Raw genomic sequence first — 27,741 nt, 5'->3', positions numbered from 1 at the left:
CCCCGTAATCAGAGGCAGGTGGTGGTTTAAAAAATATGCGAGTCTCGAGAATGGGCTCTAAAACAAGTGAGGAAGGAAGATTGTTCTTTGTCACCATCCACTCTTTGCTTTCAATCTCTTGCAACGGGTTGACTGTGCCCCTTGATTTCATTCCAGGTGAACAGCTGATACTGAATAATTCATTGTTCTGTCACAGATCATGTGGAAGCAAGGATTAGAAATGCCCATACTGAATCAGAACTCGTGACTCAACACTCACTTGTTATTCTACTGGATTATAACTCGCTGAAGAAGAATATAAAGCCATTAAGAGGCCGAATCTTAAAATTCTACATTCAGAAATAGACATTATAGATGAGATATCGATGCCCTTCTCTTCACATGCATACAAAAACAAAAAAGAAATCAGAATTGTTAGGAGGAAGAAAAAGTCAATTATCTCAGCCGGGGAATGAGTTTGCCCAATAAAATCAAACATCAACAAGAATTAGACACAAACAACATTTTCTTTCTGCATGGAGGCCATATATGTTTGGAAATCTGTGCAGTAAGAGCGTATAACTGGCTAACAGGCTGGCGCTTGTTGCTCTTTGCTTTCCTGTGATGATTGGCCAGTGTCCTCGATGAGAATACTGGCACAACTCAAACACGAACACGAGTGTGAAATCTCCTGTGTGCACAGATGGCACGCATTTTGTCACCACAGCTTGTTAGTAATACACAAGCACACACACACACACACACACACATGAACGCACGCACGCACACACACACACAAAGCTTGACCCGTGACAAAAGAGCACCCATATCGCCCGGGGAAAACGTTGTATGCAGCACAACTGCCATCGCTCTGTGCTTGGGGGAGCACACTGACTATGGTTAGTTGCACACTAGAGTACATGAGGATAAGATAAAATTGTTAGCACATACACCACATAAATAAAAACACTCACACACACACTTGTTTCTATATAGCTTTGAGGACTCATGTCCTGTGAGGAAGTGCTTTTGCCCATTTTTCCAGAATAACTTTCAACATCTGGCAGTTATTTACATTTTTTGTGAAAATGGTGTAATAATTTTAAAAAAAAAAATGTGCATAGATTTTGCATGTTAGATTTGGAACAAGAACAGCATAACACATATTTAAATTAACAGTTGAAAAATGGAGACTATGTACAGGCATTTTCTCTATTTCCTCACTGGTGACAAAGACGCTGATTCGCCGGCTTCCTGCAACAGCGCAAATGAAATTACCGTAATAACCACATGTTAGCTTTGACATGCAACTTCTCATCATTCAGAAACCGCTGGAATGTTTCCCGATAGCACAAACCGTTGCGTAATTGCGGTAATGCAAAACTGGCTTGCGCAAACGTGTCTTCAACCGGGGGAATCAGTCCAAAAAACACAGGAGAGACTAGTGCAAATGACATAGAACAATCTGGCACTGAGTGAACTGAGTGAACTGAGAGGTGAGTTTATATCCTGGGTTGATTGGTGATCAGAGGCTAATGTTGGACTAATGAGCAGGGAGTGGCTGGCAGGCAGGTGAGGAGAAGGAGGGGCTGGTGGAAACACTGGGAGCTGAGGTGAACGAGATGACTGAGAGGGAAGATCATGACAGAATACAATGGGAAAAATGCACTTCAGTAAACAGTTTCCTCTCAGTTTTTCCTCAACATATTTTAACACTTTTAAAACACGCTGTGTAACACACCAGGAAGCTGTGACTCGACCTGGTCTTGCTCTGCGGTGCCTCACCCGAGCGACAGTTTTGCCTCAAACACTTGTACTGTCACTTGACAAAATGTCGACATGACACATGAAAATATCTCAAAATGTTGCACTCACATTCAAATGCAGCATTTTTCTGGGAGACTAGACTAGACTACACACACACACACACACACACACACACACATGCTCTTGACTGAGGTGTATGTATGGTGGAAACTGAAGAGCTCATTAATCCTCAGTGAGGCTAAAGGCAGTCAGGCAGTTTCAGTGTTCAAAGCTGACTTGTTTCCTAGACTGACAGAATTACATCCATTGTGTAATCATTTCTGTCTAAGTGCTGAGTACAGACTTTTTCTAATGACCCAAAATGATCAGTGTTTAAGTAACGCATTTCCTTTTCCTTAAAAATGAACCAGAGTATTACATGTATTCAGAAATTAACCAGTACATCATCACTGATTCTGCATTTCTCCTCAGCTGCTCACTGGTGTAGCATCTTATCACTATTTCACCAGGGCTGCTATTATTATTTCAGCAAGGCATAAGTTTCCTGCAAGGCTGGTGGAAACCAAAGAGAGTGAACTGTGACATATACTATCAAGTAGAATCTTTTTGTGTCAACCCAAAAACCCAGAGTTCCATAGTGCCAATGCAGTTGCGAGAGACATTATTTCAAGGTCAAAATCCTACATTGTCTTGCTTTAAATATTGAAAAAAAAGAGGAAGAATATATTTGAATTTAAGGTGGAAAACAGTGGCTGTTTTTTTTAATTTTGTTTCAAACCTACTGTAACCCTAAATTGTCAAGAAAACAGTCACAAAAACTGGAAAAGCAGGAAAATAAATAGGTTGAGTCTTCCCAACCAACAAATATCACTCAAACAACAGTTGTGTGCACAAAATAACCAACTGGGACACTTCTACAAGTTCTACATGTTTACTTAAGATGTGTTAAGATTTGAGTTATGGTAAGTAAATCCTTGGCATTTTTAACCCGACCAGTCAGCTTTACCCTCTCCCTTTAGGACATCTTTGCGAAATAGGAGTGTCATGATTTCAGGATTAATATGAGCAGAATTTACATTTCTCTGCAAATGTTGCCAATGTTTTTTTATAGCTGTGAACACAAGTGCAGTCTTAAAATTTAAAGAGATCTAGTTTTGGCTTTGTATTACATGCATCTGTGTACATGCACGCACACTTGGGAGATTAGCGCCATACTATGAAGAAAATGCTAATTAAGGAGACATTTTCTCATGTAACAGGTGTCGGATTTGCTGACAAGGACACAGCCACAAAGAGAACCAGCACTCTGATGACATATGAACTCGTTTTACTTTGCCTTTTTATTGCACCATAATTAAAATGAATTGTCTTCATTGCTGTTGGTTTTTCTCCCTCTCTTTCCCTTTCTTAATAGTTTTATTGATTTATCATTGACTGTTATTCCAGTCCTCTCTGGGGTTATAATAGTTTTTTTTTTTTTGCTCCCAGCTACAATGAAAACACATAACCCGAGCTATATTTCTGTTTTTTTCCCCGCTGCACTATAGTGTGATGAATAGAAATGGGAAATTGTTGTAATGGAAGTTTATGAAAAAGGCATGTGCTTGGAAAAACTGCCACTATGCATCATTTTACACTGAATTCAAAAGGGTTTACAGTAATGGCTTGAGTGGGGGTAGATCTGTGACCATAGAAATATTACTACTGTTTGTTTCATGCTTACAGAGATTAATCCAGTTTTTATATCTTAAAAAGAAACTTTTTGGGATACTGCAGAATTCATGTTTTATAAAAACTCAGGCTGAACTGACCAAAAACATCTGTGAACACTAGTCTGGTGAAGACAGCCCTTACTGATGATTACCTCGGGGGTGAGATACTGATTTCGTAAAGTGGTGTTATGTGGGAAGCCAATTTGAGCCTGAGATAAAGCAAGAAAGACTTTCTTTTTTAGCGGAGCACTTTGAACAGCAACTGGGATAATACAGATAAAACTAATCCCACCTTAACAAGTACATATTGGATCTTGGATGAGATTCATCACAATAGCAGGAGGTTGGGGGGTTGAGAACAGCAACAAAGCACTGAGAAGTTCAGGTTGTGTAACGTATATTTATAGAGGTGCTCATATGCAACACCTGTATAAATAACCTGTGATCTGTGTTCCTTTCAATATCACCTTTTTTTGAACGTCACTTGACATCATTGAGACGTTTCCCCCTCGCCATGCTAATAATTCTACTTCTAATGCCACATGTTTCTATATAAATTTGCAAAGGAGTCGCCGTGGGTTGAATACCAATTAGCAAGTTTGTGTCCGCATCAACAACAGTCGGACTTTTCTTGGTTACAATATGTGATTTATCCTTCCAAGTGTACATAAGAGGCCACAGAGGTGAAATATGCAACGCGGTGTGTGGTTTCATGACAAACTATAGCAGGTTTTCTATGCAGCAATGTCGAGTCAACGCAGCGCCGTGCAACATTTTTCGCACATCCCTTGTTTGCACGTACGCACGATATAGCTTCCCATTACTGATAAGTGGTTTTGTCCTTGGGAGGAACCGAAGAACCTTCCAGCTGGCCTGAGCAAGGTCAACCATCTCGCTGAGTCCGTCCTTCATACTCCCAGAAGTGCTGCTGTAGTAGTTGTGGCATTTAGAGGTCAAGGTACAGTATGTGTGGGATAATTTGCCCACTGCTCTCTCGTAAAAGTCTACGGTAAACACGTTGAGGCGGAAATAAGAAGGAGGGAGGGAGCGAGCCAATGTGCAACATGATGAAATGTAACGCAACTGTCAGGTTCACAGGCAGATGTGTGTGTATTGATGTTAGGGGTGAGGGGGGAGCTGGGACTAGTTGGGTAGCTGTAGTGTCTCTTGATGCAGCAATTGTTGCTTAAAGATGCAAATGTATTCTGCTGCTGACTGACAGCTCATTGAGCGTGAGACTTTGCGCTGAATGTGTTTTGCCGTCTGTCTCTCTCCCCCTCTCTTCTATTTCTGACAAGTCAGTCTCCCAAAATCCCTTCTCCAACTCCTCTTTCTGGGGAGCAAAGTAGGTTGTGTTGGCCAAGCACTCAGAGTGAGAATAGAAGCAATCATTTATTCATCGATTGAAACATCAGAGGACTAAGAGGCAGTGGGAGCAACGGAGAGCGTGAAAGAAAGACTGGCTGTATGATGAGGGAGGAAAAAGAAGGTTGGTGGTGGTGGTGGTGGTGGTGGTGACGGGCGAAACGGGGTGGGGATCAAAGGAGAGAAAATCGTTGGGCGAACAAAAAGTGGACAGTTTTGCCTTAATGAGAAGAAATCACAACAAATATCAAGTGATGGTAAAACAAAATAATACAAACAGGTTTTTTAAGCCTGTTAAACCAAGTATTTTTTATCCTATCGTGATTAGGTAAGGGAAAGAAACCAATAAAGAAAATAAAGCCTGTGATGCCCTGTGAAATGTTTGATGTGCTTCTGAAAACTTGAAAGCAATTTTGTGGAACTTTTAAGCCAAGCTCACACTGAACAGGTTTCAGAGGACCGTTGTTCACTTCCACACTAAATGATGTGCGGACTGTGATCTACTGTCACATCCTTGATGTTCTCTTCTCTCCCTCTGGTGTCAACCTGCCCTGGATTTTGATCAGAGTCTTAAATGTCACCCCAACCAATCGACTTTCCTGCCTGCTGGAAATGTTAGCCATGACTTGCAAAACTTATTATTGGGCTGGAAATCAGGTAGAGTCAGAGTGATCTCACCCTCACTGAAGATCAGACACTGTGACTATACCTCAGTAATGTCACAGGAAAGAATCTGGCGATTTGGCCTGAACCATGTTAAAGTTTGTAAGCAGGAATTCACAGAAAATACCAGTTGTTCCACCACTCATGTGTGCCCTACTTTGTCTATTTTCCTCTACATAGGAACAACATTTACAAAACACATGTTTAATTGAAGAAGAACTGAAACTAGCAATTGGGACCAAAATGCTAACTCAAGTAAGAAATCCAGTGAAAGTTAGAAGGTGATTTCCCCATCACTGCCCCCTAGTTGATATTCAGTGTATTCTTATTTCCGAGTTGCCTTCAACGACCAACAAGGTCTACTTTTTCTATACAGTGACAAGCTATTGGTTAGGTCTGGGCAATAAGCTGCTATGCATATTTTATTTAACAATGTTAACTTTTAGGGTTTGGGGCAATATCAAAATATCGATTCATGCACTAGATATAGCTTTTACAGCTGCTTTGAATGATTTGCCTTTGAATGTAAAATGTTCTACTGTTAAATTTCCTGCCCATAACAAAGTTTCAAACCCCAATAAACGGATTTTTGAATTTAGCATGATAATTACTTTCAGACTGATTTTCTTTTATTTCCTTTTTGGCCATATTGCATATCCCTTACCTTTCATCATACCAAACCAACCAGGGCGTTGTAGGAGAACTGCATTTTATTGCATATAAATGCAAAAAAAAAGGAAAATAATCTATTTCGCCTTTTTTGGGAATGTATTTTTCTCCTTAGCTCAACACTTTTTGGGATATTACAGTATCCATGAGTGCTCTGAAAGAACAGTTACTGCTTTTTGTAATCGTTATGAATAACACAAAGTAATGACCTAAGTAGTGATGTAACAAGACTCTGAACCAGATGGACGGCGCTGCACTAAGTGCACCGTCATGTGGCAACTTGTAGCTTTTTAAGGCAACAATCCGGCGTCAGATTTCTCTGCTTTATTGACACGAATCATTAACTATCTCAGCTCAGATACAACACATGTCCAGCAAAGCGCAAAAAGAGTGAAAAGCTTTTGTCCTCAGCAAGAGTATACATTAAAACAGCATTATCCGTCACTAGCAGTGTGTGTGTGGGGGGGGGGGGGGGGGAGATACATAACATGAGACAGGATAATCCTCCCAGGAAAAGAAAAAAAAGGAAAAAGTTTAAATAAATCAATCAATAAATAAATAAATAAATAAAAACCTCTCCCGACATGGTGCCATTGTGTGAATTGCAGATACGAGAACCAGGTTCCCAGGACACAATACTTATTACATTCTGTTTGTTTGTTTGTTTGCTTTTTCTTCAGAGGGATGCGAGTTGAATAGATTCCTCCCACGTAGTCCAAATAAATAAATACAGAGAAGCAAAGCCGGTGTTAGTTAAGAGTGGATACAAGAACATTTGAAAAACAAAATTATCGCAAAGAAACAGAAAACAAGAACTAGATGTAAAGAAGCAGGGGGAACAGGTAAATATCTTGGCAAATCCCGAAGGTATTGTACCTTGTTTCGCCTCTCCCCTCCTTACTCTTTACTTTTTTTTAAAAAAAAAGTATCACAAAACAAAAAAAAAACATTCAGTAGAGCATACCGGAGTAATAGAAAACACTCATGCAAAGAAAGCCTTTTTTTTTTCACACTTAGTCACAAACACAGGAAAATCATCTCAATGAACAGTGCCGTCAACAGTCAGTGCCTTCAGGTCTTTTAGTGGATGGCGTTATTGTTATTGTTAATTTGCTACTGTACTTGATAAAAACAGACTGCGCCCATGAGGCTCTTCTGACTTAGAATGACCTCCCCACTTTTCTGTCTTGTCCATGGGACCCGGGGATCCTACAGTTTATTAGCAACAGTCTTTCTTTTAGGACCCCCACTGACCAAAAGAAAAGTTCAGCTGGAAGGATTATCTGCAGAAGAACCAGAGCCACTGGAATGAACTTAGTTTCATATTCTATAATATACATATACATATATATATATATATATATATATACATATATATATATATTAAAAAAAGGTGTGATTTTCTTTTTTGGCATCTGCTCTTATTCTCTAACATCTGATATACTGTGTAGTCTACAATCATTTTCTATGCGGCAAAAAAAAAGAAGAAAAGAAAAAAAGAGTTTCATTCCAAAATAAAATACCTCTAACAAAATGATGGCAGCTATCAAAATAAAGTCTACTATGGGTAACTTTGTAAGTCTTTTATGTACAGCTCTGTTTTGATCCGTCATCCGTGACTTTGATATGAACGGACAAAGCAGTTTTTCTCTTTCTTTTTTTCTTTGACAAATATCACATTTTGGAATGAAACCCTTCAATTTAAGATTTTTTTTCATGTATATGCACATTCAATCCACTTTGCATTCACTGTTGATTCAGTCGCTCCATAAACGTTATTTGATTATAAATAGAATGGCCTCGCCATTGAGTCTCTTTTCTTTTGTAGATATATTTTTTTTGTATACGGGGAGCTCTCTACACAGACGATACGTATTTAATGTATGTAATCCATTTTTCCTTGGTTACAGTTCTTCTGAGCGGATCACGTGGAACAGTGTGACATTGTAAAGGACCTGGTGGCCATTGTTCCAAGCATAGAGGGCACGGTCACGTGGGTTGTAGTCCAGCATGGAGATATGCGAGTACTTATTCTGGAAGGCAATGTCAATGTACTCGTAGGTAGAGGAGTTGGTGGAGTAGGCGTAGTAGACCTTGGTGCCTCCTGAGTAGCTGTTGGTGGCGTAAAGCGTGCCGCAGATCATAAAAGACTCACCGGCACTCCTTTTGGGGTGGTTAGTGGTCCAGGTTTTGATGATCTGCAGGGTGTTGGGGTTGAGCTTGCTGAGGACAATATTACCAGCGTTCTGGTTGGTGGCGTAGACGGCCCACAGGCCTCCCTCGTCCACCATTAGGTCAATATCAGAGTGGCCACCCCAGGCATAGTGATACGCGTTATTGTAGCCCGCATAGTCCAGCTGCCGGGACTTGCTGATGGAGGAGGTGCGGAAGTCGAACTTGATGATGACGTGGCTCTGGAACTTGTTGAAGTAGATGGAGCCGTTGTAGACCACCTGACCGGTCCCCGACCACGGGTGGGGCAGGCGGTGGGACGTGTAGTTGTCCGACGTCATGAAGTCGTGCATCGACTTGTACTCCCGCACAAAGCGGTTGTTGTGGTAACCATCCATGTACCACACCTAAACATTATAGCCAGAGAAAGAACAAAATGATGAGGATTACACGCACTGAAAAGTAGCACGCATCTAGAGACTATGTCCACTGATATTGGATTTGTAAAGGGAGATTAAAAAAAAAAAAAAACTGACCTAAAAATGACCTAATGAGTACCAAAGCTTTTTTTTTTGCATGTGTTTTTGCACAAATCCTGAAATTTACAAGGTTTCTTGAATGCATCAGAGAGTGTAAGTGTTTGGTTAGTGGATTGCATTTGTGTTTGCAGAACTATTGAAATTCCATGGGTCATTGAATGCATCTCACGTCAACAAGCTGTAGCCACCACTCTGTGTTTCTTATGCACTGGTATTTGTCTTTGTTTGATTTTTATTTTGTTAATCATAAGGAGAAAATCACGTGTACAAACAGTTTCAGTAAAAAATGAAATATTTGACCCATAATTTGTGCAGCCATAGCTGCCTCCATGCAGAGCCGTGATCAGTGTCTCCCACATGATGTGTGGAGGCATTGGCCGCTTTCAGTGATACAGATACAGGTTGTAAAATGTTGGGTTGGCGACAGTAATCAGCTAAAACGTAGTCAACCTGTATTAGACATGTTATTATCTCCATTCATCAACGGTTTGCAGATCACATGCAGAATAAATCTAACAGAATAAACAAGCGTCTTGATTAATTTAATGTTGAGACTTCCTCCGGGCACATACGGAAGTGAGATCTGGCAGACTAAACGCAAACAGTCCGGGTGATAGCCGCAGGGTGGCATGAGCCGGCCCCCACGGGGATAATGCCCATCATACCAGATAAAAGTCTGTCTCAGTTGCTGCGACCCAGCTTCCTGTTGGCCCCTGTGGTGTATGGGCAGAGAGCTCTTATCTTAGAGCCGCTGGAGGCTCAAACACTTCCTCAGTCTCGGTGGGACTGAGGAACCCGAAACTCTCCTTTTACCTGCTTCCATGTGCTGCTGTGATTGACTTAAAAAATACATCACATCAAGAAAAAGCAACTCTCACCGGGAACAAAAAAATGTCAAGGTAAGAAAACCGAGCGATAAAAAGAAAGTGGAGCAGGCCTGTCTGCTTTTGTCAATTACACTCATTCTTCCTCTGCAGCTCTTTGATAAGCACTTCTTTCATGTGTTCTGTTCAAAATGGATTAGTTTCTACAAAAAAAGTTGACTTCTGAACTCTCTGAATTCCAAATAAAACCTTAAGTCAAAGGTAGGCTTCACTCTTGCATCTGTGGTCCATGTTCATGTTGTCGTGCCAATTAGTCCGCAAGAAGCAAATTGTAAATGTGCAAAGCTACACTGCACTACATGCCGGTAATAAACACTTTTATCTCTCTCCTCCTGTGTGACATTGAGAGGTCTGTCTCTTGTTAATGTGTCTCATAAAGCGAGTGTTCATGTTTAGCAGACAAATAAACTTTATTTATTTCCAGCTGCCTCCCTTCCCTGTCCACTGGGCAGCTTCCTGTTAAAACCATACAGCGTCAACCCCTGCATTTCATTTTTAATGGGTTTCAGTAATGAAAGTAGGCCCACTTCTTGAGCCAAGAGAGGCTGTGCGCCACAAAAGAGGACCAGATGCAATCCAGCTGATAAAGGGCAAGTAAGAAATTAACATAGACAATATACTTTTCACAGTCGGAGACCTTGATCATGAACGAAGGTCATCATCGACTCTTGGGATATTTATAGCCAGAAGGATGGGAGTCATATTTTCCCACTACTGATGCATGCTTCAATTATTGGTTTTACTACATTTATTGTGTTTTGATCGGAGAAAAGTTATAATATATTATGAATAACAACGTGTGTAACACCATAATTCATGTGCATCAGTGCACAGCAGGGTCAAATTCTAAAATGGAAAGCAACGGGAAAAGCACAAGATGGCAATATCCCAGATTTGCTGTATTTACCCAGTTTGGGTGCTACCAAAATAAAAAAAAAATCCCTAAAAAGGAAATGGGATTAAAGTATAAAATACTTTGCCATTATCTTAAATAATTTCTTAAATCCTAATCAGTGGGCTGCTGCGTTTGTGGGCCATTGAATATTGTGTATATACTGTGTACTGTCACTGCATATCTGTACATTTTATGATAAAAGATCAAATTCATGATGAAGAACAACAAGTTTTATATAATTGTGCTTGTAGATTAATGCTTGATAAACTAAAGTCACCATGCAGTAGCAGGGTAGTGTCATGGCAGTAAATTTATATTCTTCTAAATTTTTTCCCACTAAATGTCCAGTTTCATTCACAAGTGTTTTGATAGTGAAACATTTACATTAATATTCTGTACAAACACTGAGGAACAGCGATTTGCGTGTAGACTTTGGTCCTCACTAAATTGTATAAGAATGTTGTATGCTGAATTTTACATGATTTGAAAACCTATTTTTTAAACTATTAGCCACTTTAATCATTCAAATTTGGTAAGGCAGTCAGTAAAACATGTATTCCTCAGTCTGTTGTTCCTTCAAAATAAATGTCTGGCTCTATTTTACTAGTTAAATTTCTTAAATATGAAGTTGCTAAAGTGAAATGTCTCTTCATGTGTCACCATATCAGACAGACTCTTATGAAAAAAACATTTAGATTAAAAATGCAACATTTTGAGGCAACTTTTCTGTTTTTCATCTTAGCTCAACTGCAAATATCAGTGCTGAGCTGACCGAGAGTCAACCTGAGGTAACTCGTGAGGACGTTGCGGGCCAGATAAGACTGGTTTGCCTCATGTATGTTGCTTTACAGGGACTTCAAATGTCACACACTAGACCTCACTCCTCAGCTGTGCATGGAAATGTAGTCAATATCATATTGGGAGATAATTGTCAGCAGGACATACCCGTGTATCTCCTTCAGGTGCCAGAGGGTCGGTCATCCATGATCCAAACCTGGATCCAGAGGTCTTGATGGTGATGGGATCACTGATGCCCGTAAGTTTGCCGCATGCTGCAAAGAAAGAAGTGAAATGGGAACATCGAGTGCAACATCGTTACACTAATTCAATATCTTTCACAAGGTGTTCACTTCCTTTTACTTCAAATCCAAATAAGTTTGCCTGGATGAGGGATGAGGGAGCTCCTGTCCAGCTCTGTACGTCTCTCTCTCTCTGTGCATAAGTCGCTTATTATTCAGTTCACACATGCTAATGCCTGTTCTACTCTCAGCGCTGATGTGTGAGAAGGTGAGAGGACGAGGGAATAGGAAAAAAGGGGGAAGCCTTTGTGTATTCTGCTTTTGTGTGCTGCTTGTTAGCCGCTCTAGTGTTAATTAGTGCTGACTGAGGTGTTAATATGAATTTGACAAAACTAGCACTGGACTCCGTGTCCCTTGTGACTGAGAGCTGGTCAGACTAATGCACCGCTTCTAATGAGAAAGGACAGAAATTAGACGTGCGATTTTACCAAAATCAGAAAACTTTTCAGTCCTGCAGTCATTTCAGACCGGGGCCATTTTGCACGTGAAGTTTAAGACAAAGGTCAATTGGATGATTTTTTTTTTTTTTGATGAGTTAATTTTGTTCCCCTATGAGTGTAATGAATCGTTTTGGTATACTAATTTAAAGTGCGAGACTGTGACGATGGCTCATTCCAGGATTACCATTAGCATGTATTTTATGACAAGCGCTGCATCCATTAACCGCTCCCCGCAGCGCTCCGCTTTCTTCTTTCTTTATATCCCACATCATCGCTCTTCATCGTTGCGAAATGTCACGTTGCCTTACAGTCATTAAATCCAGATTTGGCTTCGGCTATCCCTGCGCTTGCAGTAAAAGTTGTTGGTTTGACACTTGTGTTAAAGCGTTTTTTGGTGCCTCTGTGTGCAACATATGTCGTGGCTGTGAGCGTGTGTCGGCGGCGGGCGAGAGATAAACACGTGGCCACATGAGTAACCTACTATTTCTACTGGGGGCTGAGTCCCTTACGTAACCCTCAGTGGGGATTAAAGTGTATTACGCATTAATACACTGGCCATTGATTTATTTATTTCTTTTCTCTAATCAGGCCTCTATCTTTAGATGGCTACTACTATGGCGGAGCCTGCTGATGGATCTGCATTCTGGAGATGCACACAAAGTCTAATCCTCTTCTGGCCTGAATCTGTCTGGTCAAAGCAAAGGGCAGAGAAAATGGACAACCTTAATGGGAACTGGAGCTGATGTGACAAAAGAAAACACTGCAGGCATTAACACTGAAATATGAGGATGCATCTGCAGAATAAAAACTAAAATATTGAGGATGAGGACTATTTGATTGGAAAGGATCATTTTGATTTATTGCAATGTCCTTTTTTTTTAAGTTGTGGCTATATTTTTTTTATTAGCACTGATAACACTGTGCAAAGTGAGAAAGCTGCAATGGTAAGTCAACCGTGTAGGAGACCCAAGGTGTGAGAAACAAAATGACTTGAAACACTGCAATCTAAACCAATTTAGGTGGAGATAAAAAATAAAAACAAGAAGCCTTTTCTTATGTGTCAGAAAATCAAAGACAATTCCTGTTACAAAGAGCGATTGTCTCGTCCATGACAACACTGATGTAAGGTTAATGTTTTATGTTTTTAAACTCTCTTCCCTGGTTTGGGGGCACAGTGTCACATACTCCTTTTACACCGTTCAGGATGGGATGCAATTTGAGTCAGGCTGTAATAGCAACAGTAAGTCACTGTTGATCGGATAAGATCAAACCACTGCCACGTCGCCGAGTCTTGTAAAGTATTAAACATTTCATGAATAAATTCATAATTAAAAGAAAACAACTCGCATTTGAAAACATCATGTTCTCTTGAGTAGTTGAATAGTCTCTTATCCCGGCTTTACTCACCTCACGTCTCACATACGAGAGCATTGGTACCAGAACAGGTGGCAGATGGCTTTGTATGCAGTTACTGTATGACCTCCTTGTTCCACCCATTAGTATTTTGGGTTGAAGGTTTCCGATTTGCCTAAAGCTTTCTGTGGCTCCACATTGCAGGGGCATGACACAGAGTGATTTATTTATTTGATTATTGCCCAGCAAGCTGGCATGCCCCCCTTGATCGATGGCCATTGAGTCCCAGCAACGGCCAGGCTGTTAGTCTCTCCGGCAGAAAACAGCTTGAAGGACAGTTCTGCAGGGACCCCACTTACTCTCCTTCACTTTTCCGACTCGCTTTCACTTTATCACCCTTTCTCCTTCCCCTATGCCAGCTTCTCCAGTCACTCTATCTATAATTCAGGACTTAAATTTCCCCCGCCCTCTCTATTTTGTCTGTTTTTCCCCCCTGTTGTTGGTCTGTGGATGCTAATATGAGTGGTGACCTTTGCAGGTTTAATCTCAATAACGGGGAGCGTGTGTGTGTGTGTGTGTGTGTGTGTGTGTGTGCACTATGCACGAGTGCCTCTGCAGTCGTGTGAAGATGAAAGGGATAGCCACTTTCTGTGTTCCGCCTGAGCCAGTCCGACACAGTGTGACCTCGCCTTTATCTTGTTTGATCTCGGACACACACACGCACACACACACAAGCGCGCGCACATATGCGCACACACACACACACACACAGTCCCCTGCTTTCCTATCCAGTCTGGCCACAGATATGAAGAGAAAAATGTGCACCGAACTGAACTGGGAGTGAAAACACAGACACGATACCCCGCCACATTCCACTGGGCCGTGAATGACTGACGTGATAACTGAGGAAGCGGAGATTGCACATCTTTTTTGAACCCTCGTATATTCAATTTCAAAGAAAAATGAATCACCGCACCTCCAAAAAAATGAGCAGCGCGCAAACGCTTCCCCCAGTGTCGCTCTGTCATCTTGTGCGGTGAATAATTGGAAGACGGGACACAACATACCCGTGTGGCATGTAAGTGACTGCTGTTGCAGTACATCTTATTCACTGTCATGTGGGTGTGCATCTATTAGCACTGTGAGCTCTGACTGAGGTGCGAAGACACTGAGGCAGGAGATATACAAGCAAAGATAGGACTGTGACGGGAGCTCGCGCGCTGATGACACTTTCAGTGGCTCGTTTTGGAACACGCTGTAGATCACGTCTTTCCCTAATCGTGTACTTCATCGTGTACTTCACTCTCCAAACAAATACTGTGTTTCAAATCTAAATGTGCACGTGTTTGAACAGAGTTAACAAGTGGATACTGCAGGACTTTCATTATTAATGATTATATTCCTTGCAGGGCTGCCACTAACGATTATTTTCATAATCGATTAATCGTGTCTTGTTTTGTCCACAAACCAACAAAATTCACTTTTAATGATTTCTTTGTTATAGGGATCAAAGAAAGCAGAAAATATTCACATTCAAGAAGCTGAAAAATCAGAATGATTGAATCAATTATTGAAAGAATTGAGGTAATTGACTATTCATTCAATAATCAAATAATCGTTGTAGCCCTAAGTCTTTGTCAATTCCTCTTTCAAGTGATCATTTATTCTATGCGCCGTCTTTTGTTGGAGGGGGCAACTAGCCTGAGGCGGCCCGATCATTGAACAATGAATACAAATCCCCAAAGTTATTTTAATTTGCAAATATGTGAAACAGAGAAAAGCAGCACGTCAGTTTGCTTTTTAATTTTGTTTTGTTCATATTTATTTCATATGTTTAATATGTTTCACAGACAGACCAAATGATTTTGTTTTGTTCCTTTGTTTTGTTGGATTTTATTTTGTTTTTGTTTTTGCCTTTTTTATGTCATATTACCTGTCTGTATTTATTATTTTCACTAAATCGAATATTTTTTTGTAAAAATATGACTTAAAAACACCACATTGGTAGGTGAGAAGCTAGAAAAGAAAATGATGATTGATAAACAGCTTTGATTCATGATTAAATTGGTCCGATTGGAAACGAACACAACTCGTGTTCTGTGTCTTTTTCAGGCTGAATGTTCAGATTTATCAGAACACAGCTCCAGTTCAATGAGTTTATCCATCCATCTTCCATGGATTTCATTATCCATGAAGTCCTTGAATGGGCGCGCACATTATGAACACAATAAATGAGTAAAATGCTGTGTTTTATGCATTTGAGTGGGAGATCATTGTAGACACACACATACTGTTTCAGTGATGTATCATGTGAATGTGCCTGAGGATCTCTTTCTGGCCAGTCACAACATACTGTATGTCAGTGGGGGTGTTTGAGCATGCGTGTCTGAAGCGTAGTGTGTGCCAACAACTCTCTGTGCCTACCTAATTTTTGCATGCATGCTCGGAGTCTCTCCTCAAGATTTGACACTCTGTTGTGGAGCTCCTCGTAGTCATAGGCCCCCATCTCCTCCTGAAGTTCGCTTAGAACTGACGTCAGATTCTGGACCTCCTCCTTAAACTGCAATACCAATTTGGCATCGGCTTTGTACTCCTCCAACACTGGTATCAACGGTCTAAGCTCCTCCATTTTCGCTTTTATGGCCTGAAAGGATTAGAATAAGCTCGGTTGAGTGTCATGCCCAACAAATAGGAGTCCTGCTGTCCATAAAAGAAGAATAAAATGAAGGAAGAAAAAAAAAAGCCCTGTCTCACCTGACTACCCTGACTCTACACTGCCTCTTCCCTGACATGAAGACCCCCTGTTCATGTCCGTGTTGAGTGTTTGTGTGTGTGTGTGTGTGAACAGCTGTGTGTTGTCTGTGCAGGTGTGTGTGTGTGTCTGAGCAAAACAAACCCAGAAATTATTCTCCGCCCCGCTGGACGAGCAGAGCAGGTGGCTCCGTCCCCGGCAGTGACCAGCTATTAAAAAGCAAGCAAGCCCTCGGTACACCGACAACAATTGGGAAAGCTCTTTATTGGTCATCATCGTTTAAAATGCAACATCGTATTAAGGGTTACATGCTTTTACATGTCACACACAACAAAGTGTCTCGAATTGTACGTCTATAGTTTTTACGTATAGATTTGTTGAGTAACCAAATATGCATAGACAAAAGCCAAAGAAAATAAAAATGCATAACATCAATTAATAATAATAAGAAGAAGACGATTAAGTGAAGTAATAGTAATAATAAATGTTTTTACTTTAGAAAAAAGCTTTTCGATGGAAAACTTTGACAGCAATAACATGCAGGAAGAGATCAGTGGTGGGTTGAATTGGGAGAGGGGTGGGGTTTTCTTAGTCTTAATGGTTGCTAAAGAAAAATTAACTGTTTGATGCCCAAATGCACTCAGTACTGTGGCCCAGTTCAGGGGAATCTGGAATAGACCTGCCTCTTCTTCTCTGTGGCTCTCTTTACATGTCTTAAAGTTAGCCCTGCAAGCAAGAAAACGACAGACTGTTGACAGGGGCTGGAGCTTGCTAACCTATCTAACAGACACACAAACAAACAAACAAACAAACAAACAAACAAATGCACACATACACTTTGTGTATGACACGTTGCAGAATGTTGTACACGTGCACCGGATGTGGCGTTGGTGACATCAGCATGCATGCAATGGCAGGATCACACAAATGCACTGGTGCAGGTGAAATGAGACAAACATTGGCAGTAATATTGATCCGGAGTGATAAAAGGTAAGAAAGGACAGATACAGTGACATAATGCGTTTGTGTTGGGAGCTATAAATAGAGCTGGGTATTAGATTGCAATGTATGTTGCTGTACAAATGACAACACTTTAATAATTAACAATTGTCATACCAAAATTTGCTGCAATTTAATCGTTTGCTTTTTTGTTTGTTCTATGTCCTGTGCCCATTAAATATGCAATGTTATGGTATCATATGTGTATATGATACCATATATGGTCCAAGTTTGTATCCTTGAATTACAGCGTAGTAGTTAATATACTGACAGACGATATCTACTGTAATAAACATTTATCTTGTTTTAAATTAAACATAGCAAATATCTAAATCTTGATAGATTGCAATTTGATTTTATCCAAATTATTCAATCCTGCACGATCGGGTGAAATAAGTTAGTTAAGTTAAGTTAAGTTATTACTTGAACCTGATTGGACAGTAAAGGTTTGAAACTCCATTATGTGGAGATCAAAAAAACACCCAGGACACACTTGAAAATTAGATTTTCTTTCCAGATTAAATAAAGAAAAGTTAAATAAAAAAGTTGTAATTAAAGATTTAGTCAAAGGCAGCTGGCATGGAATCATAATATTAATGTGATTTATTTACTGATGCTTTCATTATGGATTCATTATGAATGACGTAAAGTGGTTTAGGTAATTGTGAACCACTAGCACAGAATGCCTGTATTTAATGGGCTACAGAGCTGCTATAAGATATGACTGAAAGGATGGTTGTTGGGTTAATGGGTCGAGATGTCTCTCCTCACCTTGTATTGCTTGGCGATGTTCTGCTTGTGGTTCTCCTCCACCTGCCTGAACTTAGTTTCAAGACCTCGAAGCTGGACTTCCATCTTTTCCACATACTGCAGGTCCCTCTGAGTCCGCTGGTCCAGCACTTGGATGGACTGAGTCATGTTCTGGACCTGAAGTGCCATGTGGACAGATTGGTCAGTGTCATTAAGGAAATCAGTGTTTCTTGTGCTTTGATTGGAGAAATTGAAATGAGACTACATTCTAAAGTCATGTTGTTCTGGCTTGGCATTCTTGGCCCAATTAGACTGTGGCCTCAGACACATGGTGCAAGTGCAGGAGGCAGAAGACATTTGGTTTTCGGCACAACTCCACAAATTGAGCTCATCTTTTACTAATTCATTCAAGAGGAATCTGTTCGTGTCTGCATTTTTGGCAGCTTGTGTCAATCTCCAAGCCAGTCTGTATTATTTGGGGGATTATCAGAGGGAAAGTGTTTTGTCGTGAAAGTGCATAAATATTCTTTTGGTGCAAATGAGGTAGTGTTGGCTTCCAGTTTGTGGCTGGTTGAGCTGGGTTGCATCATTAGATGTGTTGCTGTGGATGTGTGCACAATAGAAACTCAGAGTCTGTGTATAGCTGTCTCCCATGATGCCTGTTGGGTTTCCAGGGAGCTCATTAGAGCATCATTTCTATTCTTGTCCAACGGGCAGAGGTGATATGAAGACCACAAAATGTGGCTAAGCCTACACTGTAAGTGTGTGTGTATGCCGTGCAAGTCTTTCTCTTTGCGTGCGAAGCAGATAAAGAGTACAGGTGGTTTATCCGCGCGCCGTACGACTCTGATTGCCGAGGTCATGTGTTGCTGAAGAGTTGAGCGGTATTTACCTTCTCTAACAGCTGCCTCAGTTGTTTGGTGCGGGCATCCCGTGAGCACATGGACTGCTGGGGCGCCACCACGGTGCAGACACACCGTCCTTCACTATCCTGGGCTGAACTGTACACCTGCCATGATTCCTCTGGGTTTGCTGGCAACACCTGAAGATGAAGAATTGGGAAGAATAGAGAGAAATAGGGCACATGAAAAGAGAAGCTTGCAGACTGTGAGGGAACAGCAAAAGCAGCTCAGACCAAAAAAAAAAAAAATTGCGGAAAATGACTAAAGGTTTGCTACCTTCCTTTGTTCAAATGGGACATGTTTAAAACCAGAGTGAGTGTGTTGTGCCTGCTTAATGCCAGAGATTTATTCCATTTATCACCATCTGGACACCACAAACCACCAGGCTCCACCCGTTCTGCAGCATCTGACTGTATATTTTAAAGCCGCACAAAGGGAAGATGCAGCCAATCAAGAGAGCTGAAGCTACTCCATTATTCAGTGGTGTGTGTGAGGGAGAGAGAGAGAGATGCTTGAGGTGAACTCCAGGTACTAACCTGCTGATTGGATAAGACTATGTCGGTGACTTTGACAAAGATATTCATCAGTGCATCAGCAATAAAAAAGACGATAATAGCTGCAGATTAATTCAATTAGTCATGAAGGTGGGATCACAATGGCTGTTCTCCGGCTGCATTGTTTTCTGCCACAGGATGTGATGACAGGACAAAGAGAATGACTGTCAAGCATCAATCTTAATGCACTAGATGCATTTTCCTAGGGATCTAAGCTCAAAATCCATAAAACCCTCACAGAACTCATTGGTGTAAACCGGCTTAAATCTCCTCCAAAGAAAATCACTAAAGAGGCTCCACATCAGGATAACCTCCTCTCTCATTACCATGTATCATGGACCTGCCTTTGCATCCATTGTTCCAAATTTAAGTGTTTGACAGACAAGAGCGCTCCTATCACCACCATCACGGCTCAGGAGCAGCCCCGTAATGTGCTGGGACTCCGACAGAGGCACAAAGCAACCCTGACCATCAAAGCTTCATTTGATGCCTCTCGTTCGCGCAGGCAGGGAAAGGAAGGAGGACCCCCCGCTGATCCACGGGGGTTAAAAATACCAGCGCTTTGAACATATGTCACGCCGATCCCTTCATTTCCTGCAGGTGGATCTATTATTAAGATCAATGCAATAAAAAAAATAAAAAGCAACAGATAACTTTCCACTTAGTGCAGGGCACATCGACAGGGGCGCCTGGCAGCTGGAGCAACATCAAACGCTGGATATCTAAGATGCATCTCCAAGTCTTTTTTTCATGCGTCCTGCGAGCGCACCACGCTGACTGAACGAACGAACGCTCCGTCTACAAATCACACTTGCGCCGGCTCTAAATTTGAAACGGGGGCTAATTAGATTGCGTAAATTCCGAAAAGAAAAAAAAAATATCTAAAAACATCCGCAAATCCGTTGAAAAATAATGCAAAACTCGCGCACTTACTCCTGTGCTCCGGTCTGGATACCCTCCCTGCGCCGCCGTCAGCTTGGTGGTATTGAGCCCCACCAGAGAGGGGAGGGTCTGCGACATCCAGTTGGTGATCATCGCCATGGTGCTGAGCACGACGCCGATCTTCAGCAAAGGCACAGACATCTTTGCGCTCTCGCTCTTGGACTTTTAGATTTTCTTTATTTGCTAAAAAGCCGTCTTCATTCTACAGGCTCCAGCGAGAAGCAGTGAGGGATGCGGCGCGTCATGTTCTTGCCCAGAGTATGCTGGTGTTTCACCCGGGACCCCGGCTCGGCTGCTCTTTTTTTGGACATCTCCAACAAATTGTTGTGCGGCGAACGAGTCGGACGCATATAAAAAACGAGCCGAAACTGGCACGTGTTCGACGGAGACGGAAGAGTAACACTTGATCCAGGAGTGGATGCAAGAGAGAACCGCGTAAAAAAAGGCTGAAAGAAACGTCCTCCAAATGGATGAATGTGTTGATATAGCTCCTCTGGCTGCGTTGTCCCACACACTGCTTGCTGTCTCTCCACTTCACTGTTACTATTTCGTTCACGCCCGATGGCCCGCCTCCTGCCTTGGTGCGCTCTCTGATTAAGTGCCACAGACTCCACACACGGGCTCCTCCAAATGGATGAGAGGGGAAAAGGAGGAGGTACTACGGACATATATATCGCCAGACGCAATGATGTCAGCCAAGTTGGGGTCCGGTTGTGGTAATGTCATGCCAAGTACTGCGCTCTGCGCTCATCCTCTGTGCCAAACATGTCAGCGGCTGTCCACGCAGAGAATGACCATTAACAGTGACAGTGATGCAGTGAGATTATTTAACACCACACACTCTGACACGTCTTTGGATCCCAATGATCATTCATGGTAAAACTAGTCCGTCCATCATCATCATCATCATTTTTAAACCAAAAGCTGTCACTTGTCAAAACCAACACCTGAAAAACGCATAATTTGGCAATGGCAGAGCAGGTTTTAGGACCTCAGGAAATGTTGTGATGTTTTTATTGATGGAGTAATACTGAAGACCTGGAGGCTTTAGCCAGAACTCAGGATGAGCTTATTCGATTTGTAAGACTCTGGCGCCATCGTGCAGCCGATTTTGGCGTTGCTGGAATTAAAAGAGGAGGGCTCCTGTGATGCAAAGGAGATGCAGATAACATCAATAATTCCTTAGATTTGGTTCCTCCTGCACATTTCTGTCTCATATTTCCCCTGCTTTGTGTTTTTTTTCGTATATTATATACACATATTTACATATGTTCATGAATTAAATGCATTTATATTTATGTACTGTATATTTCCTGGCCTCATACTATTTGCATTGTATTTTTTTTCTATAAATGTTTATAATGTACATTACTATATTATATTTCCTTGTCTCCTTTTACCATCTGCATAGCCATAACATAAATAAATTTGCCCCATCATAAGTCTCTCTTATGTGCAATAAGAAGTTACAGTACACAAGTCAAATTCTATTTTTATGCACAGCATCCACTACAGAAGTATTTCATTGGATTCATATTTATTATGTATTAGACAGACCTCTTGTTTTAAGAAAAAAAAGTCATTAATAGGAGAGAAAAGCGATTTGTCCAGAGCCTGTGTACATCCTACTCATGTGTGCAACTGTAACGTTGCAACATTTCCCACCATGGGACTAATAAGGGATGATGTAATTTGTGATATGCACAGCACATGTGTCTTTAACTGGGTTCATATTTGTGGACTGAAACCACCTCTTGCTTAATAGAAAAAAATAACCAGTGTTGAAAGAGAAAACTGATTTGTCCAGAGACTGAGTTGAAATCAACAGGCCCACAGCCAAGTCCTCAGGCTCATGGATTAAGATACAGCACTGCATGATACATGAGCTCCCCAGAATAGCGAGAGTGGCCCTGCATCCACAGTTATTTCTGTCAGCATCATAATGTATTTCCCTGGTAAACCCAAAGAGGGTGGGGGGGGGGGGGGGGGGGGGGGGGGGAAGTTGGAGCTCACGGCACTGCCACTCTCCTTTCCTCCACCTTCTCCTCTCTCTTTTTACCTCTCATACTCATTTTGTGACCTCAGAGGTGAGGGCTCTCTGCAGCGATGGCTCCACAGATTACAGTGAAGTATCAGTGAGGTCAACTCACTGTTGTGCCCTGCACAGCAGTCTGTAATGACAGTTTTCCTATAGATACACAGGCAGTCCTTACAGTCTCACAGCTGTGGTCCCCGTTCAGTTTCAGTACAGGTGACAGAACTCGTGTTAAGTTTGGGTCCTGCCTCTGAAACTATGAGCGACATAAGGAATGGATTATTCATCAATAAACCATTCGGTCATCAGCCTTCCAGTTACTCCATTAGTAAAAGGAGTAATGTGCTCTTATTAAAAAAGAATACTTGCAAGGATCGAATAAGTGGGGATTTGAAGAATTTAGCATGTGGTGATATCAAACTAATTAGGATTTAACAGGTTAAAGGTGCAGATTTAAGTGGAGGGACAAACAAACAGCAACATGATATGATATAATTAAGAGAAAAAAGCAGTAAACATCCCCAACATCCATGCTTCATTGACAATATTTCTTCCCGGGCTTTTATAATATAGTGAACAGGTGTATGTGTGGTGATCACTTTTCCAGTTTGCAAGTGCACAACAAAATGCACTGTTTCCACCTACTCCACTCTCTGCTCTCTTTCCATCTCTCTGGTTCTCTCCCTCACGTCTGCTTCATCCACTCAACCTACCATACTGAATAATAAATAGCCTCAACCCCAGCTGCCACTCACACAATGCATATTGCAATTCAGCTCAACTCCAACCGAGTTTCTCACGTAAAACCAGATTGATTTTTTTCCCCCCCTCATACATTAAAAATCCTTAACAGTTTCAAAACATTCCTACTGGTGAGGAACATAGACCTGTGGACCTGTTGGGGAGGTAGATTTAATCATTTTTATGTGAATTGGGTGGTAAATTATAAATGTAAAAATCCAAAACGTAACTGTGCCTGCCTGCTTACAATTCCACAGCTTTAGTTTCAGCAGATGTCTTACCTAATTTCTGTGCCAGCTAGTTGCTTGTATGATTGGTTATGATATGCATGTATGATATGGTATCAAAGCGGGGGCTACACCGGTGCCATCTGTTTGGTGAGGTGTCAGTGAGATGCATGAGGATGTGGGCCTGCAGCCATGGGAGAGCCACTAGGTGAGGAGCAGATGCCACTCTGGCTGCTTGCTATTCTTCTCAGTGTGTACACGGAGGCCGTCGCCAAATCCTTCAGCCGAAGGGATACAGGTGAACAAAAGCTGGCAGAGTTAAAGAGGAGAGCGAGCTGCTAATCAGCCATCTCCATCCTCCCCCGGCCAGATGTTATAAGGAAAGAGAGCTGCAGCTGCACTGCACTGTCTGAAACAGAGACTTCTGCAGTGAGGTGGTTAATGTGGTCATTAAGGAGGATGGCAGTGTTCAGCACAAAAAGGTGAAAACTACACCGCCTGGATGGCTCTTTTTTCTAGTGCATCATCTGCAACAAAAAGCTCTTTCCATTTCTGTTTTTAGATAACACCTCTCATATTTTGTAACCGCCTTCCAAACAGCAAAAAAAAACAAAAATGTGCAGAGGCCTGGTCTTCCTACAGTCAAATGTGGTGTGAGTGTGTGAGCAGGAGCAGCAGAACAGAAACAGTCAGTGTGTTTCTCTCCTCTCGGAGGGGAGTAGACAGGGAAACTGTAGATAATATCGACTTACCTTCAAGCAGACAGCACAGGCCAACACAGAGAGACTGTAACATGGGCCTTGACCTGTGCATGTTGTGCGGGACCCGGATTGACTCATGAAACCCAAAGCATAACATGCTCTCTTCCCCACTCCCTTCTGACTGATGGCATCCATCAATCAGTGCAAATAGCCCCATTGTGTCAGCATTTCTGTGCACCCTGCTGCTGCATGTCCAGTGCCCATTTTAGAGCTACAGCAGTGTCGGGGGTTGGGGGGGGGGGGGGGATAAAATAAACACCAGTAATAACTGTGTGTAAGGTTACAGCTTTGATCCATTTACAAATCAAATTCCACATTGAATGTCAAAGCCAAGCTGTTGCTCCATGAATAAAAAATGTTCTGCTCACAGCACACTGACATTTCTCATAAATTTGTGGGAATCAATTGCTGGCATATTTCTGTCAAGGCGATATTACATCAATATTGTTCCAACGCGTTGGCTATCAGGGCCAGCAACAGGGTTTGCTGCAGCCCACTTCCACCACACACACTTTATCGAGTTTGTCACTTGGAGTGGAGTATATCATAGCTACTCTGGGAATAGGGTTTACTTAATTGATAGCAACTTGTGGCACATTTGATTTTTTTCTCCTTTTTTTTTAGTTCCCAATTACCAAACAGCAAATGGATTTACACAAGAGCAGAGCCAATATGAAATATGGCCATGTTCAACTAAGGGCAATTAAATCATCAAATTCCTCAATCCAGGCAGTGGCACAGTTCCTGTGCTTAATCAAGTCTCTTCCCCCCCCCCCCCAGCAACATCTCACTCTGTGTGAAGATCTGTTAAAAGGCAAAAGTTTAATGCAACAGTAACTATTACTGCTAATGGGCTTTTTTTGATTGCAGGAAGTAATAACTAGATCCAACAAAGAATCACTAGGATGCTTTTTATTGGCTAGTAATTCTGTTTACTACTGAGTTGTGTGGCTTTAAATGCTCTCTCTTCCCCTTTAAACATAGGAATGAGACAATGTACAATATTGTTATTCGTCGTGATAAAAAAATCGGTCACATCAAGTCGACTGTGGTGAATTTCCATGATCGGGATAGTCACAAATGGGGAGAAAATAAATAAAACAGTGGCTGTCTTGCTCACCACCATACAGTCCTTGTGATTTATTTTGATGTGCCACAAGGGGGAGTCTGCATTACTCAAGCACCTTACCCTTTTTTCCCTTTATAATGTTCTCTAAAATGTGGATCTCAGTAAGGTTTATGCAACAATTCAACATGTAGTAACATTGTTTTGGTAAACAAAGTAAAGTTTTTGCTTATTTAGTGACATTAATTAAATAATTTTCTTCTGTATCTGTTAGTTTTCAGAAGATAAACAAATCTCTATTTGTTCGCATCTTCTTAAAACTTACAAATAACAAAACAAATAAGGGTATAGTGCAAACAACACAAGGCTGCACCTGATTACATGTAGGAATTGACAAAAAAAAACCTTTTTTAAAGCATTTGATTTTATGATAATCATCACAATAATAGTGTGCATTCCAATTACGGTCAGGACATGAAATCATATAATCCCCTCATGGCTTCATATAGATTCAACAGTGTGGTCACTGAGCATGCTCACAGCAGCTTCACTGAGACACTGCATTTGATTGAGCTTTGAAGAGCAGCACAGTCAGTGATCAGCAGAAAACACTGGCCTTTTTTTAACCAGCAAAGACCCACGGTGACAGTCTATTGTAGTGGAGTAACATCACACTCCATTAAGCTTAATATTTGCTAATTAACAAGACGGATCAAGTCATCTTTCCCATTCATATCTGGCCCCTTTTTTTTGACAGCCCCGGCGGCACAAGAGACAGAAAAGGGCTCATCTGGATCCATCAAGTACAGCGTATTCACATCATGTAATCCCACCCGTTAATCTGTTAAAGCGTGCTGGAAGGTTAATTCAGCAGGGCTCTTTACACGAGGTAAATCTCTCAACAGATCTGGGGCCAATTAACTGCGGATTGTAGCTTTAAACACACACGCACACACAAGATGTAGCAAATTGCGTTTTTTTGTGTGTTTTTTTTAGGTTTTTGTTGTTTGTTTTTGCAAATGAATACAATTTAAAAACCTACTTGGGTGAGTTCTGTGCCCATGACCATGAGGAGAATGAGAGTCAGGAGCTTGCTCGCAGGCTGCATCTCTTGCCTCCGGTGTGTGTGGACCGTGCAGCGGTCTCACATGCAGATCCAGTCCCGTTGCGTCCCCCCGCACAGCAGTCTCCTCTCTCCTCTCTCCTCTCTCCTCCAGGCGCTCTTCTCTCTGTGTTCGCGTAGCGAGTCTCTCTCGATTCTCTCTCCGATTGTTAGATTTGATCCCTCGGCAGCACAGAGCGACAGATCTGCTGTTTCACGGACTCGTCTCTGTGCATATTCATTTCATATCAGGAGCCTCTGTCCTCCTCCTCCTCCTCCTCCTCCTCGTTGCCTCTCCCTCCTCCGTTGCGCTCTCCGCGGCCGTTTATCGCTGCCACCGACTGTGATGGAGCATCGGGCTCGAGACGCGGCGCAAACAGCGTCGTACAGGCGGCGATAAACCTCCACTGTGATTTCGCCAAAACTTTACCTCCCCACCTCAAGCTGCGGTGGAAGCTCTCGATGAAGAAGAAAAAAGAAAAAAAGGGAAAAAAAAGAAAGACGAGTGACGGAGCTGTCCGTGGTGCTGAAAACGGAAGTTGCATTGCAGAGAGAGGGAGATTTAAAGTGGCTGCTGTGCAAGAGGGGGAATGTGCTTCCTGTTTGTACAAATAAGCAGCTGTTTAATCATGTTTTCTTAATTCACATTTTAAATATATAATATAATCGACAAGAATGCATTATATATATATAAATACAGATTTATATATAGATTTAAATATAGATTTATTTCCGTCCAGTGTTGCATTCATTTTTCACCAAGATCTTGTATTGATGGGAGAATCGGGCCACTGAGCAAAGCCTTCTCCAGTACATCCCAAAGATTCTCAATGGGGTTAAGGTCTGGACTCCATGTGTGAAAATTATGTCTCATGCTCCCTGAACTACTCTTTCACAATTTGAGCCTGATGAATCCTGGGATTTCATAAAAAGGAAATATACTGAAATAACTCATTATTTAATACAAATGAAATCCACCGAAGGTCCTCATTTGGCCCGCAGGCCGCGAGTTTGATACCTCTATCATGACCATCACCTATGGTTATAAGCTGTGGGTGGTGACTTGCAGGCTGCAGGATCCAGATTTGAGGCTATTATTATTAGTATCATCATCATTCATATCACATCATCACCATTATTATTGTGCTATAATTAAAGTTGATATCAGTATAATTTTTTTATCAACAATCTCTGCTGCTGCTTGTCTAAATTACATTGTAGTTCTATAACTGACTCAGAAGTGCCTTGTCTAAACTTATAACTTCATACAATTGTTGTGTATCTGCTCCTTGTCTCTCTCTCTCTCTCTCTCTCTCTCTCTCTCTCCCTCTGACCCCATTTTTCCTGTCACCCCAACCCGACGAGGCAGATGGCTTTTATGTTTTTTTCTCTC

The 27,741-nt window shown here is 41.6% G+C and overlaps 1 protein-coding gene across 2 annotated transcripts; it reads right to left on the bottom strand.

The window, feature by feature from the left end:
- Positions 1 to 6,464: 6,464 nt before the first annotated feature.
- olfm1b (olfactomedin 1b) lies at positions 6,465 to 26,885 on the bottom strand. 2 transcript variants are annotated; one of them, XM_058617414.1, is made up of 6 exons: positions 26,289 to 26,885; positions 18,911 to 19,060; positions 18,040 to 18,195; positions 15,942 to 16,161; positions 11,591 to 11,697; positions 6,465 to 8,734 (listed from the first exon to the last, which is right to left on the bottom strand). In XM_058617414.1, the coding sequence occupies exons 1-6, from the start codon at positions 26,352 to 26,354 to the stop codon at positions 8,060 to 8,062; spliced, it is 1,374 nt and encodes a 457-aa protein (XP_058473397.1). In that variant the 5' UTR covers positions 26,355 to 26,885; the 3' UTR covers positions 6,465 to 8,059. The 2 variants fall into 2 exon arrangements, with proteins under 2 accessions (XP_058473397.1, XP_058473396.1); XM_058617413.1 differs by lacking the exon at positions 26,289 to 26,885 and adding an exon at positions 20,408 to 20,963.
- Between the last annotated feature and the right edge of the window lie 856 nt (positions 26,886 to 27,741).

This window comes from Solea solea, chromosome 19, assembly GCF_958295425.1.
Source record: "Solea solea chromosome 19, fSolSol10.1, whole genome shotgun sequence".
In the NCBI taxonomy this organism is placed as follows: Eukaryota; Metazoa; Chordata; class Actinopteri; order Pleuronectiformes; family Soleidae; genus Solea; species Solea solea.
This window is presented reverse-complemented; position numbering and strand designations above follow the sequence as displayed.

Bases quoted from the DNA above. Each gene is read 5' to 3' on its own strand.
- olfm1b (XM_058617413.1), bottom strand. From the start codon at position 20,557: ATGTCTGTGCCTTTGCTGAAGATCGGCGTCGTGCTCAGCACCATGGCG. The intron at 19,061-20,407 runs GTAAGTGCGCGA...CTTCATCTTCAG, and splicing joins ATCCAGACCGGAGCACAGGA to GTGTTGCCAGCAAACCCAGA. The intron at 18,196-18,910 runs GTAAATACCGCT...ATGGCACTTCAG, and splicing joins TGAGGCAGCTGTTAGAGAAG to GTCCAGAACATGACTCAGTC.